General features: G+C 46.9%; 1 protein-coding gene and 1 long non-coding RNA gene across 2 annotated transcripts; both read left to right on the plus strand.

The window, feature by feature from the left end:
• Window positions 1-4,500: 4,500 nt before the first annotated feature.
• LOC147650356 (uncharacterized) lies at window positions 4,501-9,380 on the plus strand. Its single transcript, XR_015276826.1, has 2 exons — window positions 4,501-4,553; window positions 7,117-9,380. It is a non-coding gene; the product is annotated as an uncharacterized LOC147650356 (long non-coding RNA).
• A 4,054-nt stretch (window positions 9,381-13,434) lies between these two features.
• On the plus strand, window positions 13,435-15,456 carry SMIM32 (small integral membrane protein 32). The gene has a single exon (XM_086852170.1). The coding sequence runs from the start codon at window positions 13,435-13,437 to the stop codon at window positions 13,753-13,755; it is 321 nt and encodes a 106-aa protein (XP_086708296.1). The 3' UTR covers window positions 13,756-15,456.
• Window positions 15,457-16,309: the final 853 nt, after the last annotated feature.

A 16,309-nucleotide genomic window follows, 5' to 3' on the forward strand; every position in this document is an offset into this window, starting at 1 on the left:
GGATAATTACCAAATGTCCCATATGTTGTAGGTCATTTCCACAGCTGTTGATGCTTAAACTCTTGTCCTCTTTCTCCATGAGAAGGCATCCTACCAAGTTTTGATGCACAGAATAGATTGGGTAGAGAAAAAGGGTTCCTTTCCATTAACAAAAGAGGAAAAGGGAAAAAAAAAAGGAAAAGAATTTTTTTTTTCTTAACTACCAGAGCAAAACATTTTAATTAGGCTGATAAAAAAAAAAATCAGTCCAAAAAAGTACCAGAATCTTTCATGAGATGACAAAACTTATCCAGCTGTGAATTTGAGGAGTGGATGCTGAGGGCAGCCTGGAGTCTGGAGCAGAGACAGGAAATGATACAAACAGCTGCAGGAGAAGAGAGATTATTTTATTTACATGAGATACAAAAAGCAGCATGGCCCCTGACACAGGGATTCACAAGGAAATCCACATTGCAGGACTGTTAATGACTGACACTTTGGGTCTTGAGATAGAGAATTCCTGAGCCTTGTGTTTGGCTGGGGGAAGGTAATGAGAGCATTTTGTGAGCAAAGTAGGTCATGGCTCAGCGGGAGAGGAGCGTTGTCACGTCAAGCTATGAAGATGCACAGCTTCCAGAAGGGTTTCTTTTCTTCCTGCAGTTGTTTTGTTTGGCCAAGTATAATCTGTACTTTAAGGCAAACAAGATGGTGGTAACTGATGGGTCAACTTGCAAGGGCTTTGTGAAAGGGAAAAGTGATTGCGCTGCCTCACCAGAAGAGATGGTGATTTGAGTAAGCTCAATTGTCTGAACAATATTCTGCAAATGAGTGAAAAAAATTGTGTCAGAGAACAAAGGATGAGTCACACAGAATTACTCAATAAGAAACAGCAAGTCAACCTTCGTAGGATTTGGGTGATGTGGATACCTCCTGAAATTATGCTTCACTGCAGCATCAGTCATGATGGAAACAAGACACACACAGCAGTGAAAATACCCTGTCGTTCCATAAGTGGAAAATTTCAGGTGACAAAAACCAAAGCAAAAGGCAGTCACACTGTATTTCTGATAGCTCATGTAAACTCTGCAAAGTGAGCCCAGAAATCTCCAAAGAAGTCTGAGGAGCAGTGACGTTTTACCCGCTATCCCATCAGGAACAAGAGACTGATGACAGGAATGATTGAGGCTGGATTTTGACACTTGAGCATACATAGAGTAGGTGTAGAGAAGATTACAGTTATGCACACAGATGGAAGAAGTAGATCACTGGAGAACAGAAATGTGACAGTATTAAGACAGATAAAGTAATTTATTTTATAGGAAACGATTATACAGTTGAGAATCGTGGGGTGCTTTCTTTTCCATCAGAGTGAAAAGGAAAGAATATCTGATTTTATTCCACATGATCCACAAGATGTGTCATGTGCTTCTGACGGAATCAGACATAAAATGGTTTAGAGAGTGGGTGAACATTTGGATTTCTACCTGATTGACAATGTGCAAGTCAGGGAATTGGCCCAGCATCAATGAGTATCTCATTAATTTTGGCATTAAATACTGTCAACACTGAGGGAAGAAAGTCATGTAACAGGTGCAGAATCAAGACATTGCCCTATATTTGAAGAATCAGCATTGAAATTAATATAATTTTACTAATTCCCTGTCCCAGGCTTTGCCTTGTGGAAGCTGGAACAGCTCTTATATTTAGGAGTGGGGTTTTTTTAACCAGGGTTTCTTGGTGTCCATTTAATCTAGTGACCAAACATAAAAAACCCCAAACTCTGCTGGCAGTCACCCACTGGGAATTGCCTTGATGCCAGCAAGAACTTCCACCCAAATCTGGCAAAAAATATGGTCTTCTGCTCAGAATTTCAGGATTTTGTATTGTTTTGCAGCAGTGACACCGTGCAGAGATCAGAAAATATTCTGCATTTAAGTGCCAATGCTTCTGTCTCGTGCCCCAGGTAAGGTGTGCACAAAGCAGGACTGGTTCCTAGCAGCAGAATGGTTTGTATTCTTTGTGTTCTGGCATGCTGAGGCCAAATTCTCCCTTATAGACAACTCAGGAGTTCTACAGAAATTAAAATATGAAGTCTGAAATTCTGCTTGAACAGGATGGAAGAAAACGAGTCTTTAAGGAGGAGAAACAATTTGAGGTAGCTCAGAATTATTTCAGAAATTAATTGACTTTGAAATAATTGGCAATGCTATCTAGGCACCAGGTAGGTAATTATTTATTTTATAGAGTTCTAAGGGATGTTGAAATTGGAGAGCAGAATACTTGTCTAAAATATTTGTTTTTTCCTGCTGGTTTTCCATAATGTTATCTGTAAAACACACTCAGACAGTACAAAGGCATCAGAGTCCAAAGCCTTTTCCATATTCTTCCTCTGCACATTAGAGAGGGAGATATTAAGAGTTGAGCAAACCATCAAAAGAAATGTATGTGACTAAATTCTCTTTGCTTGAGTAGACTACATCTTTTCTGAGGATCTGAGTCCAGAGACACCAGATGGTTGTTTTTTCTCAGATATTTAGGCACCTACACATGCAAATAGGTGCCCAGCAGTATTTTCAACATGTCCAAACACTTCATTCTCTAAATAACCATTAAAAATATTGATGAAACATTTTCATCCTACGATTTTTTTTCTAAAATATCAAAGGGAAAAAAAAATACTTCTGTAGAAATTTGTAACTGAAAGATGAGCACCCCCAGGCTACAGATTGGGAACCACACAGGTCTGGGATATTTCTGCCAAATGCAACACCAGACAGTGAAAAGCCATGGCAGCAGCTCTAGAAACAACCTGGCACTGGAGGAGTTAAAAACTGCAGTTAAAGAGAGATTCAAAAGTACAGCCAAATTTAGTTGTGTTGTGACCACGTAGTTAAACATCTCTGTCCCTCCCCACCTTCCAGGTTTCCCCAAAACTGAACGAGGACACAAAAATACACTTGGGAGGGGTGATTTGGAGGCGTTCAGCTGGCATTTACCCTACAAAAATTCAGCAAAGAGTCCTGAACCCCAAAAAAGAGAGGATGGAGGCAGCTCAGGGAGGGGAAGATGAGAACCATAAACACAAAACAAAAATACCAAATTTACTCCCCCTTTTCTAGGGACATGGATCTTGTGTAGCTGAATGCCAGCAGAGCTCTCTGGTAGCCAAACAGCCTGTGCTGGGTTCTGCTGAAGAGGAATAGGGTGTTACTTCTATTCCTAAAAAGAATATATTCTAAGAAGAATATATAATGTTTTGTCCTAGAGATACTTTTTTTGGATTCCTGACATTTCAGTAAATTAGTTTATAGCAAAATACAAAGGAAGATGGTCTTGGGGAACAACTAGAGAGTTTTAAAATGCAACAAAAAAAAAATCTCTTTGCTATAATTGATATTTGTCTCAAAGGGAATTAATGGAATTTTATGACTTTGATCTTCTAAAGAATGAGGTTCTTAACTTCATTAGTCATTTTGCTTCAGTTTCAGGATGGATGCCACAAGAGAGGAGCCCCCAGCCTTTTAAAAGGGGCAATCCTCCTACATTTGTCACAGCTGCCCTGCTGAAGTTCCGTTCAAGAGATCAGTTAAAGAGATTTTGTGGCAGAAAATCCATTATAATTAATGAGCATTCATAATTAATAGCTGGCCTGATGTAGCCTTTGAGAAGGATCACAGCTTTTCTCCTTATCATCTTAATGCAATAATTTCACTTTATGATCACAACCTTTCTCTCTACTTAAAAACTTAGCAATGGCTTAAATGATAGCAGGAGTTAGACAACTCCACTATTAAACAATGTTAATAAAGCTCTTTAGTTTGCTGTTCTCAGAGACTGTACTAACTGTTCTGATTATAAAACATGAATTTTAATAACAATACTGTACTGTACTCTTCACCTACATAGGTTTAGAACTAATTAAAATACAGCAGAAATGTATCTGCTTCTATCTAGGCAAGGAACATGACTGAGTAACATCTTCTTCCATCACCTCATAAGAACCATCTTTTGCTAACACTGATTTCTTCTGCAAAGTTAAAAATCAGGTGAAGTTTTTACTTTACTAATGGGAGAAATTAGTTGCAAATATTTCTATTGGTTTTATATTTCATGCAGCCTTATGAGCACTGTTACAAGTGGGAAAAAGAAAATATTGCTTTTCTAACTGATAGTGGAGTCTGAGTTTATCAAATTAATTTCCATGAAATTATGGCAATGAAATCAAAACCAATTTGCTTGCTCCATGAATGAGCAGATGTTCCAGAAGCAATAAGGTTTCGGATTATTAAAATAACCCTTTTTTATTATGTCACACCCTGATAGATTTTATTTCCAGGGACATTGAACAAGCACAAGCTGCAGACCTCAGGGATGCTCAGGGATGAGCCGTGGCCCTGCCATGGAGCGTTTCCCCAGGGCTTCCCCAGGCACAGGCTGCTCCAGCTCGCTGCACTCCCTTCCCCTCTGGCAGCGTGGGCAGGCACCTTGCCTTGATTCCTGATAATTACAGGAATCTCAGGCAGAGGAGCCCAGAGCTGTCAGGGCTGGCAGGAGGACACAGAGGACTCACAAGGGTAAGCTGTGCCAAGCACGGGGGTGAGGAAGGGTGGATTCTCTCCTGCAGGGCTTCCCACTCCCAGGGATTCTTTTCCATCTCTCCAGGGACAGCTGGGTTCTCTTCTCTTCTGACTCTCCCCAAAGGTCTGAACAGCAACCTCTCACAGACACAAGGAGAGGGTGCTCCAAGGTTTGTGGAGAGACTTAGAAATCTGGATCACCAGAAAAATTTCATCTGATCCAAGGCTGGGTCTGCTCAGGGAGGGTCAAGGTACTGTCACTTCTATAATAAAATGTATATGAAATATACAGTGCTGACAGTATGTATCAAATCCTTCTCTGGGATTCACTCTCCACCACAGAACAAGGAATAAACAGACACAGAAACCTGATTTACAGGTCTGAGAGCCTTCTGTCTCCCTTTTTGGGTGAGTGTCTTCAGTGAACAGCTCAAGTCTTTCAGATCAGCTCTTCTGCAGGAATGGAAATGACAAATTTACCCATTCCTTGTATGTCTGCAGGTGTTTTTAGAGAGCAGAAAAATAGGGAAGAGGCTGCTTTTCTCAATTAAGGCTTTCATAAAAAGAAATCAAAACAAAGTTTTTGTTCTGCTGTTCTACAGATAATTTACTTCAGTTTGGGACACAAACAAGATTTCAGCTGATGGAAACTTTGTCTCTGCTGAGGACAGAACATCAGCTGCTATGGCCAGGCCCTGTTTTCAAAGCTCTGTGTGTTTTAGAAAAGGTTTTTATCATAACACCAAAAAGACCCTGGAGTTAAAAACAAGCAATGTGATGATTTTTTGAGTCAGACTATTCTGAATGACAAATCAGAAACCACAAAACTGTTTATCAAGCAGCACACAAGCAATTAAATTCCCCAATCCCTGGCCTGCTGGGGAACGCTGTGTTCAATTTTCCTTTTATTTTTTCACATTCATAGATGGAAATATGTCTTAAAGCAGTAGCCAGCCACACTGAGGGACTGATACTTCAGTGGGATGTTGGTTTAACTTTCCAGAGAGTGTCAATACCTAATTTAGATTTCAGCTTCATCACCCCCAGGGTTCAGCTGCATTTTCCATCTTCCTGTTTTAGTTGGTTCTTTAGTATTTTTTTTTTTTTTTTTTTATTTTTTAACCACATCAGAGCACCTTGTCACATTTACTGACTAATCCCTAGGTCCCTGCAGGGTAAGGAAGTATTATCAAGTCTTTTGCAAACTAAGGAGGAGTTTGAAAACTAATATATTGTGAAATAGGCATCTTGGTGCACAGAACATGACCAGAGATATCCAGACTTGGCATGCATGCAGGAAGGCAGGAACATCCCTGGTTTGTACAAATAATTCCATCTGAATGTCTAGGGGATCACCCTGGTTTAATAACTCACCTTATTACTTGGTGTTGACTCCCCTCGGAATTTACAATTAACATCAACCCTAAGGAAAACAGAGCAAAAATCAATAAGCAGAGAAGAAAGAGGAACCCCATCTGCCCATGCTGTCACCTGCTGCCTGACAGCCACAGCCACATTGACAGACCCTGCCCTGGGGTCAGAAAGAGAGGAGCAAAAATTTCTGACACCAGACAGATGATTTGTACCAGCAAGAAGCCATAAGCAAAGATTCTGGTAATAAAAGAACCCTGTGATGGTCTGTGAAGCTTCATGAACAATCCTTGGCTCATCCCAAATACCTGAGACTGGCAAAATCAATGTAGGGAGAAGGAGGGCAATGCCAGAGGATTTCTAGCTGAAAGTTCACCACTTTTTCAAGAGGTGATGGGGACCCCCAGCCACTTCTGATCTGAATTCCCTACAATGAAGTTAACATCACAGTTTAATAGGAAGTTTTGTAGCACACCAGTGGAACAGGCAGGAGGAAGGTCATACACACAGGTGGGATGGGTTTTGTACAGCAGCCTGGAGAAAAACTCCTTTTAATCATTTGGAGAAGAGGCATGAATAGGAGAGAGATGAGAAGCACAATTTTCCACAGCCTCCCCAGATCTCCTTCTGATCCCCAGAGGATCTGTTCAGGATGGGACTGATATTTACTTTTATCCATATTGCAAGTTGGTGAGGAACTGCTAACACCAGAAGCAAACCACATTCAAAACTGAAACCTTGTAGTGAGTTGTAACCCTTCCTCCTTTCTTTTCTTAACTAAAATTCAACCCCCAGTAATTGGGGTTAAACCCTGGGAATACAGACACAGTACCAGCACACAGCCTTGTCCTTGAACGTGCCCCTGTCCAAGGGAGCACCAGGCTGGGCCAGAACCAGCCCCAGGGAGTGTCCTTGTGCTGCAGGGACAGGACTAACGTGGTCCTCAGCAAACACAGCCTGCAGCCTGCAGAGCAGCACTGCTGTGTCCTCCCAGGACTGAGCTGACACCCCTGGCCTGGGTGAAGCTTTTCTCCTGCCCAGAGCTGGGCTGCTGCAGAGCCCAGCACAGCATCCATGGCCCCTTTTGTTCCCAGCTCAGCTGACAAACCAGTGCTGCTTGGCTTGAGATCAGTTCAAGTGTAAAGGAGCTACCTTTCTCTCCAATTAAACCTTTTGCTTTTTCTTCCAGAGCACCTCCTGCTCGTGTTCTGCATGTGTGGATGTATGGAAGCTGCATCCCCAGGAGCGTCACTGGATGCCCACCCACATCTCCTGGCTGTATGAAACCAGCGAGCTTTGCTTTGCCTTCTGAACACACCAAGAAGGCGACTGCACAGAGAAAATTACAATTTCTGTCAGGACCCAGGGAATCCATGCATGACCACACACAGCCTTTCACCAAGGGTGCCGCTCTTCACCCTGCGGAACGCCCCAGAATCCACGTGGAGCTGCTGGAGCTGCCCACTGTGCTGGGTCACTGAAGGCAGGGCAGGGAGGCTGGGGTGCTCCCACCATCCAAGAACAGCCAGGGTTTCCCTACATCCACTGGAGCAGTGGCAAATCTTTCTGGGATGGAGGGAGGTATGGGGTGCTCGCTGCCCATCTGATGCCTGGATGAATCACAACGCTGCTCCCAGCCTAGAGAAGAACAAAGGATCTGGATGCACTACTGACCAAATGCTCACAAACTCCCTTTTATAGAATCATAGAATGGTTTGGGTTGGAAGGGACCTTAAGATCATCCAGTTCCAGCCCCACTGCCTCAGACTTCTCTGGAAACTCCCTAAATGCTCCTCCTCCAGCTGGTGCAAACATGTCTGGAGAAACCTGACGGTAAAAGTTAGTTGGAAATAGCACACACAAACTCTCCTGAAACAGAACATTTTCAAGGCTTCTCTGCACTTGAGCCAATTTCTTCAGGCATCCTGCCCCATGTTTAAGAACCAAAGGCAAGATCCCCACATTAGGTGTCTAGTGCTAAGTTTTATGGCCCTGCACTTAAAAATATGTTCCTAAATATCTGAATCCCAGGCACCTGGAAATAAGTATTTGCCTTTGGAGTGAACAAAAAGGGAAATAATCTCTGTATATTATTTTCATTTTCTTTCCTTTATTTGGTTTTAAGCTGCTTTTATGTAGCACTGGAAAGTTACAGCCCATGATTTGTTGCATTCTGGTCTGCTAATAGAAACATCCCCCTGACTGCTGCTCACTGTGCAGAGCAGAAGGATCGTAAGGCAGATTGTAAATGGTTGCATTACAGAGAAAGATAATGTTTCTTTCCACTTTCATTTCCCCTGGTTGGTGTTTATCGTGGTAGGGGTTGCGTAAGCATATGAGAGAGAGATCATGCATTATTTACCAGGCTGGAACTGGGGAAAGGCTCCAGCCTTGCAGAGTGTGGATGAACGCCCAGCAATTCCCACCTGCTAAGATTTCTGCTGTGTTTGGTGGGAGCTTGGCTTAAGGATTGTTAAAGCAAATAGGATGGTCCTGCCAGCCTGGAGAGTGGCACTGGATGGGGCTGAGTGTCACAGGCTCTGTGTCCCTCCTTTCAGCTCTGGACAGTTTATGTCATTATTTATTTCACACCTTGACAAGACTGGACCAGAACTGCCACTGAGCACAACCATCAACCAATTCCTTCAGGTCTGCTGGGGCTCCAACACATCTGAACAAAATTTCCTGCTTTTGAATGTAGCTGAGGGCAGACAAACCCAGAGATGGGGGTGACACAGGAGAAGGCAGAAGCCTTTCCAGCTTCAGGATTGTCCCCACGATGCCACTGGGGCCAGCAGTGCTGACCCAGTTTCTAAACGGTTGCAACACTCTAAGGTTTATTATCATTAAACTCTAGACAGTGGCAGAAGCTCTGTGTTTGTCCTTGCAGTACTAAGGCAGTGCACATAAAAACTAACAAAATAAGCCACTAAATTCTGGCAGCCTTGGGAAAGAATTAAAAAAATCTGAAAAACCAGGAAACAAACCCAGTGAAACTACTAAATAAGGAATAAGTTAATGAGGAAAAATTACAAGGAGCTGAAGACTTTAAATGCTCTTCCAAATTAAGGAGAATAAAGGGAAAGGATCAGCTCTTATTTCTGAAATTAAGGTGTTATTTATGGCAATTAAGCTGTTTTAAGATTAAGCCTGGATACAGTGCCACAGAAAATACACCTGATTTACTCCCAAGGCTTCTCATCAGTTTCTATATGAGCACCAGCCAGCCAGCCAAAAAGCAAGAGGAGTTCTGAGCTCCCTGTGTGCACACAAAGCACCTGTAAAACCCCTGAGGATTTATCCCCACGCTGGCAGCTGCACTGGACCATTGGAAGCAATCCTCAGCACTGGCACTGGAGCTGAGCTCTGGCACCTTCAGGCCAGGAATCTTACAAGAATGAGAACATTTTGTAGCAGCGAAAGGGAAAAAAATAAAGATTCTGGTTCTGTGTCTGCATGCAGCCTGCATGTGAAGAGGGGTGGAAGGAGGGTGCAGGGAAGGGACACAGCCCCAGGAGCCTGTTTGGAGGCACTCACCAGGCAGAGCAGAGAGCGCCTTTGCCCTGTCCCAGCAGCGAGGGAACCATCCCATCCACGGGACTGTGCCATCCCCTCCGGGGACACATCCTTCGGCTCGGGGAACACTCCCCACTGGCTCAGGGGAGGGAGGGAGGGAGGTGAAAGGTGCCAAGGAGCCCCCGGCAGAGCCCCTTCTTCTGCACCACACTTGTGTGCAGGGAGGAAACACATCAGTGACCATAACATCCCTATACACCTCTCTAGTATCTTCCCCCTATTACAGAGCTGGTAACATTTGCAGAGAACCTGTTAAACGTTAAGACTGTACACACTATTTGTAGGATTCAGCCCCAGAAGCCTTCTTGTTTTTCCTATATATTAACAAAACAATAAAGGAAATAAATAAAAAAGGATAAAGCTTTGTTAAACTCAAAAACAGTTCGGAGAGGAGAGCTGAAGATGGGATGGTGCTGGGAAGACATTCAGCCTTGCCATGCCGCTGTTCACAGACTCCCCTCTTTGAAGGAGACATGAAAGGAGACATTGCAACACCATAGTGGCAAACTCCGTGGCTCTGTTGATTTTTCCAGCCCCCTTGGCTGCCTGCTTCAGCGTCCCGTTCTTTGAACCGGCAGAGTAAAGAGGTGTGACTCCTGTGGCTCTGCGGGCAGGGGATGTGTTCCCAGGAGGAGCCCTGGGGCAGGCAGGAAAAGCCTCCGCTGCCACCCTGGGGAGCAGCATGAGGCAGTCAGAGCAGCTGGCCTGAAAAACCGGGGAAAGAGAGAAGAACAAGAATCAGGAAAACCTTCCAGAGAGGAAGATGTCCCTGTGAATGCAGGGGACCCCAGGACTCGTAAGTAAACACGCAGGTAATGTTTTTTCTGAGGTTGGATGCAGGAGGATGCGAACAGGAATGTGCTGGCTTTCTACCACCCCAGCAGAGCTGCTGGAGGCACAGTGGGTTTAACTGGAGCACCTGGAGCTTGGCAGGAGATGAGGAACATGCTGACGAGGGGCTCAGAGGGTCTTGATTTGATTTGATTTGATTCAAATCGAACCGGCCAGAAGATTTCTCTCCGTTTGCCCTCTCTCAGCAGAAATATTTATTATGCTAAGTGAAATGTTTAACCACCGGCACTGTTGGCTGCAACAGCTCAGCACAAGCAGCTTTAGCAGTTGCTGGGATCAGCACCCTGGGGCTGAAGATGTTTTCCTCTGCCCAGTTACTCTTCCTCGCTCCTCTCGCCTCCAGCTCTGTCCCCCGCCCGCTTTACAAGTTGCAATGCGTTAAAATAAAAGTATTAACGGCGCTTATCTGATGCATGGGAGATTGTGAGAGCAAGCTGGCAAGCAGCCAGGAGCTAATAGCAGCATAAAGCAATTTGCTGGAAAAAAAAAAAAGAATTAACATGCTAATTGTCAGGCTGGAGAGGGTGCTGGGATCACAGAGAAGTGGGAGAAAAAAGGGGGGGAGGTCATTGATTACTCTAGATTTAAACAATAAAGGACTGGGAAGGAAAGAAAGCAAGCAAGAAAGGTTTTGAGGTAATTTTCTTCTTTTTTTGTCCCATTCTCTGCTACCCTCCCCCTGCTCCAAACCTCCAGCCAGAGCCTCAGGCACTCGCGGGAATTTATCCGAAGATCTCTTCCTTTTTAGCTCGGTGTGGCTGGCAGCTGCAGCCCGGGCTGCGGAGCGCTCGGCACCGGCAGCAGCTCTGCCCTGCCCGGGGGAGAGCCGGGGAGCGGCTGCCGGGGCTCGGCGCCCCCAGCCCGGCTCAGCCCGGGACAGCCCGGGACAGCCCGGGACAGCCCGGCACAGCCCCGGCCCGGCACAGCCCGGGACAGCCCGGGACAGCCCCGGCACAGCCCCGGCCCGGCACAGCCCGGCACAGCCCGGCACAGCCCGGGACAGCCCGGGACAGCCCGGCACAGCCCGGGACAGCCCGGGACAGCCCGGGACAGCCCGGCACAGCCCGGCACAGCCCGGCACAGCCCGGGACAGCCCGGGACAGCCCGGCACAGCCCGGCACAGCCCGGCACAGCCCGGGACAGCCCGGGACAGCCCGGCACAGCCCGGCACAGCCCGGCACAGCCCGGGACAGCCCGGGACAGCCCGGCACAGCCCGGCACAGCCCGGCACAGCCCCGGCCCGGCACAGCCCGGCACAGCCCGGCACAGCCCCGGCCCGGCACAGCCCGGCACAGCCCGGCACAGCCCGGCACAGCCCCGGCCCGGCACAGCCCGGCACAGCCCGGGACAGCCCCGGGACAGCCCGGCACAGCCCCGGGACAGCCCCGGTCCGGCACAGCCCCGGTCCGGCACAGCCCGGCACAGCCCGGCACAGCCCCGGTCCGGCACAGCCCGGGACAGCCCGGGACAGCCCCGGTCCGGCACAGCCCGGGACAGCCCGGGACAGCCCGGCACAGCCCCGGCACAGCCCGGCACAGCCCGGCACAGCCCGGGACAGCCCGGGACAGCCCGGGACAGCCCCGGCACAGCCCGGCACAGCCCCGGCACAGCCCGGCTCAGCCCGGGACAGCCCGGGACAGCCCGGCACAGCCCCGGCACAGCCCGGCACAGCCCGGGACAGCCCGGGACAGCCCGGGACAGCCCCGGCACAGCCCGGCACAGCCCGGCACAGCCCCGGCCCGGCACAGCCCCAGCCGCAGCTCCGCTCAGCCCAGCCGACCCTCGCCCTTTCCCAGGGAAGCTTTTTTTTTTTTTTGGTGTTTCGTTCTTGAACAAAGAGACGTCGCTGTTTTGTTTTTTTTTAATTATTATTTTTTAAATTTTATTTTTCCTCAAAGCCATGAAAGGAGTGCCTGGAAAGCTCAAGCAGAAAGCCCAGCCTGAACGCTGGCTCCACAGAGCGCCTTCAACTGGGATTAAGAAAGTCAACTAATGCTTCCCAGCGCCAGGATTTCAGCAGCACGGAGCCTCCCGAGGCAGAGAACCGCGACGGCAAATCCAGCAGCATCTCCCGGCAGCAGCTGCCTCTCCGTGCGGGTGCCGCTCAAGCCCGGATTTCTGTGCATCCCACTCCTGCAAGCCAGCTGCGAGCGCACCGTGCCCCCGCTTCCCGGACACTGAGCGCTGCCTGCCTGGGCTGCACCGGCGCTGACAGAGCCTCTGCCTCGCCCCATGCAGCTGCAGCGGTGGCACGGCGCTCCCGGCACATCCCAGAGCTCCCGGCACATCATCCCAGAGCTCCCGGCACATCATCCCAGAGCTCCCGGCACATCATCCCCAGAGCTCCCGGCACATCCCAGAGCTCCCGGCACATCATCCCCAGAGCTCCCGGCACATCCCAGAGCTCCCGGCACATCATCCCCAGAGCTCCCGGCACATCCCAGAGCTCCCGGCACATCATCCCCAGAGCTCCCGGCACATCATCCCCAGAGCTCCCGGCACATCCCAGAGCTCCCGGCACATCATCCCCAGAGCTCCCGGCACATCCCAGAGCTCCCGGCACATCCCAGAGCTCCCGGCACATCCCAGAGCTCCCGGCACATCATCCCAGAGCTCCCGGCACATCATCCCCAGAGCTCCCGGCACATCCCAGAGCTCCCGGCACATCATCCCCAGAGCTCCCGGCACATCATCCCCAGAGCTCCCGGCACATCATCCCCAGAGCTCCCGGCACATCCCAGAGCTCCCGGCACATCCCAGAGCTCCCAGCACATCCCGGCTGCCCAGCAGATGAGCCAGCGCATCTCCCCAAACGAGGCGTGCTGGGGGAACAAGGGCCAGGACTCGAGGTACCTGTATCATTTTTGATTAATACTTGTGGATAAATGCTGTAAATATGAGCCAAGAAGACTTAAAAGAAAGTCGCTGAGCCATGCAAGTGAATTAATTTGTGTATAGACAACATGCGGCTGGGCTGCAGCCTCTTACAAGCAGGAACATTATTTCTTTCCTATGCCAAAGACTGACTGCGTTTGCCCTCCTGCTTTACTTCTGCCGTGGAGGAAATTTAAGCAAGAACATGTACAGTGAATTTCTCAATTCAACCAGTGCCACTGAAGCTCACCTAATGATTCAGACCAACACTCCCTACCTGAGCAGCACTCCGAGACCCGTGAGCTCCTCCGCTCTTTACATGTCGACAGCCAGGGTGTTAAAAGAAGGGGAAATAAATAAGCCAGACCTGGTGACTTATATAATTCTGTTTTTCTTTCTGTTCTTGACTGTGACATTCATTGTGTTCTTCATAAACTGCCAGCTGAAAAATTCTTTTTTTGCTACTCTTCCTTACGACAGATCGCTCAGGGAGGCGAGGAACCCGTGGAGGACACAAGCTGTCTGACACTTCTCATTCCAGCAGGAGCAGGCACCAGGAGCCCTGTGCAATAAGGTGTTAGTGCCATGTGCATGGATGTGACCCCCTTTGGAGCAATGGGCACGAGGAGATTGCTGAAAATTACGCTGTATGCCAATCTGAGTAGCTGTAAATAAAAAGCTCTGTTAACAACAGAGGAAAATGCTTTAGCAAATTGATACAGGTTTTTGTAAAAAATTGCCCCGTGATTCCAGATTAAGCTCTGTGTGTATGCAAATGTCATCATCCACCCTTTCAGTGTCCATACAAGGATAATTGTATTAACAGCAATCTCTGATTTGGGCATCTGGTGGAGCTTGTTCCCCCATGTTTATGAAACCAAGCATCAAATGTAAAAAACCCAGTGTATTTACCTAACAGCTCCACTCTGAGATGAGTTTACTTTCCAGACCTGTTTCTCCCAACTGCTGGAACTGCATGGTGATGCCGTGGGAGGCCTGCCAGGCAGGAGAAGAAAATGAAAAATGTTTATTTAGGCTTTTGATTGTCATTCTGTTCAGGGTGTTTTTGATGTTTGAATGCGTCATCGATCAAGTCTTAAGTTACTACTTATGTGAAACACTTATTACCTATGGAATTTATTTTCAACTCTCGTAAGCTGTGAAGGAAATTATTTGCCACAGCATGAAACCAAAATAATCAAGATGGGGAGAAGTGGGTAAAGAAAATGAATATATTTAATATTATGCAAACTAATGGCAGGGGTGAAGGGAATTCTCCAAGTTTGGCACACAAAGTGGGTAAGTTCTGAAAGCCATAAAACACAGCTTTATAGGAATAGTTGCTTTACTGCACAGTATCCCCACTCCTTGCTCTTCATCTTCTAGCCCAATTAGAAGCATGAATTATTAATATGGCAACAGCTTGATTGAACACTGGTCACTGGCAACCTCCACCATTTCAAACTACTAACTATCCAATTTTGTTCTAAAATCAGAGCAAATAAAAGCTTCTGTATAACACTGGTAGCTGACGAGCTATTTTGGAGATGCTGATTTTTTGTAAACTTGCAGTTACAGCAGAATTCCAGATCAAGCTGCATGAACCTGGGAAAAGTGTCCATAATTCCCACAAACAGTGGGAAAAGGGATTTTTCTTTTCTTTTCCTTTTTTCTTTATGGCTCAACATACAGGAGGATCGCAGATATCCAGAAAGACCCAGTCCCAAATCCTATTCTAGCTGCTGTTTTGAGTACTGGATCATCTGAAATAGGGTTCAAAGTGGTTTCAGATGCTGCTCCTAACCCTGTTCTTGACCTGCAGAGTACACCAGAGGCATTGCATGTAAATATGTGTACATAACTTATTTCATCCAAATGAGGAGATTTTACAATGCAATTACACACACATACAGGCTTGCACTTGAGAACACAGACAAAATGTGTATATGTGGAAGTCAGTTTACAAGCTTTTTCTTTTTTAACCCAAAAATTTAACAGTTGATAACACTTCCATGTCACTGTCTTTGCTACCATGTTTTATTTTGCTCAAGTAAGTTGAACTACTACATAAGAGATTTCAGTATTTTATTCCTTGTTATGTGGCCAATACTTCCTCTGAACCAAATTTAACTGGTGTAATTCCAAGCAGTTACTCTAATGCAGAAAGCAACAATAAATCCAAGTGTATTTCTCTCAGCCCTTTTTGAATAAATGAAGTTTTATCAAATCAGGCATTTCTTATTTATTTTTAAGCAATGACAGCTTGTTTTCAGCTACCAGCCATAATGAGTTTGGTCTAAGAATTTCTGCTGGCAAAAGCCTCAGAACCTGACAGAGCACATGTTGCTTTGCATTCTTTATTTAAACATTCAAGAATAACTCCAGAATTATCCTGTTTTTCTCCATAACTTGGTTGGAGTAATAGTACAGAAGAACCTGTCATGCTGAGAGTGTTAACTGATTTTCTGGGAACGCTTTTATCCACGCCCTGTGTTGCTCTCATTGATATCCAGCATAATTTCTATTGCAGAAGAAAGTTCTATTAATGATACTCAGACTCATAGAATCCCACAACAGTTTGGGTTGGAAAGGACCTTAAAGATCATCCAGTACCACTCTCTGCCATGGGCAGGGTCATTTTCCAATGCCAAGTTGCTCCAAGCCCCTTCCAATCCAGCTTTGAGAATTTCCAGGGATGGGGCACCACCACAATTTTAGCCAATGTAAAACACCTATGTATAGAAAACATTCTGTTCCACCAGGCCCAGAATTCAAGCTGGCCAAAAAACCCACTTTCCAACCACAGGCACACCAGGGAGCCACAGTTTTATTAGATGCACATGTGTGGGGTCCCACATGGATTCTCCCTTTCCCTCACTCTCTGCCAGTCACAGCCCTGCCCCTGACACAAACACACCATTCCCTGTGTCTTTTACCAAATCCCATTTTCTCACTGTGCCTTTTGAAAGAGCCTCTGAACACAGCCCTGCAGCAGCCTCCCCCTCCTGATGGCTTTTCTTCAAGGCAGACTGGAGGTCAATACACTGCCAGATGAAAGCTGAGTGAAACTCCAGGAATCT

The sequence above is a fragment of the Cyanistes caeruleus genome, chromosome 15 (assembly GCF_971803275.1).
Source record: "Cyanistes caeruleus chromosome 15, bCyaCae1.hap1.1, whole genome shotgun sequence".
Taxonomy (NCBI): Eukaryota; Metazoa; Chordata; class Aves; order Passeriformes; family Paridae; genus Cyanistes; species Cyanistes caeruleus.

What these genes read in the sequence shown, in the direction of transcription:
- SMIM32 (XM_086852170.1), top strand. Translation starts at nt 13,435, where the DNA reads ATGTACAGTGAATTTCTCAATTCAACCAGTGCCACTGAAGCTCACCTA.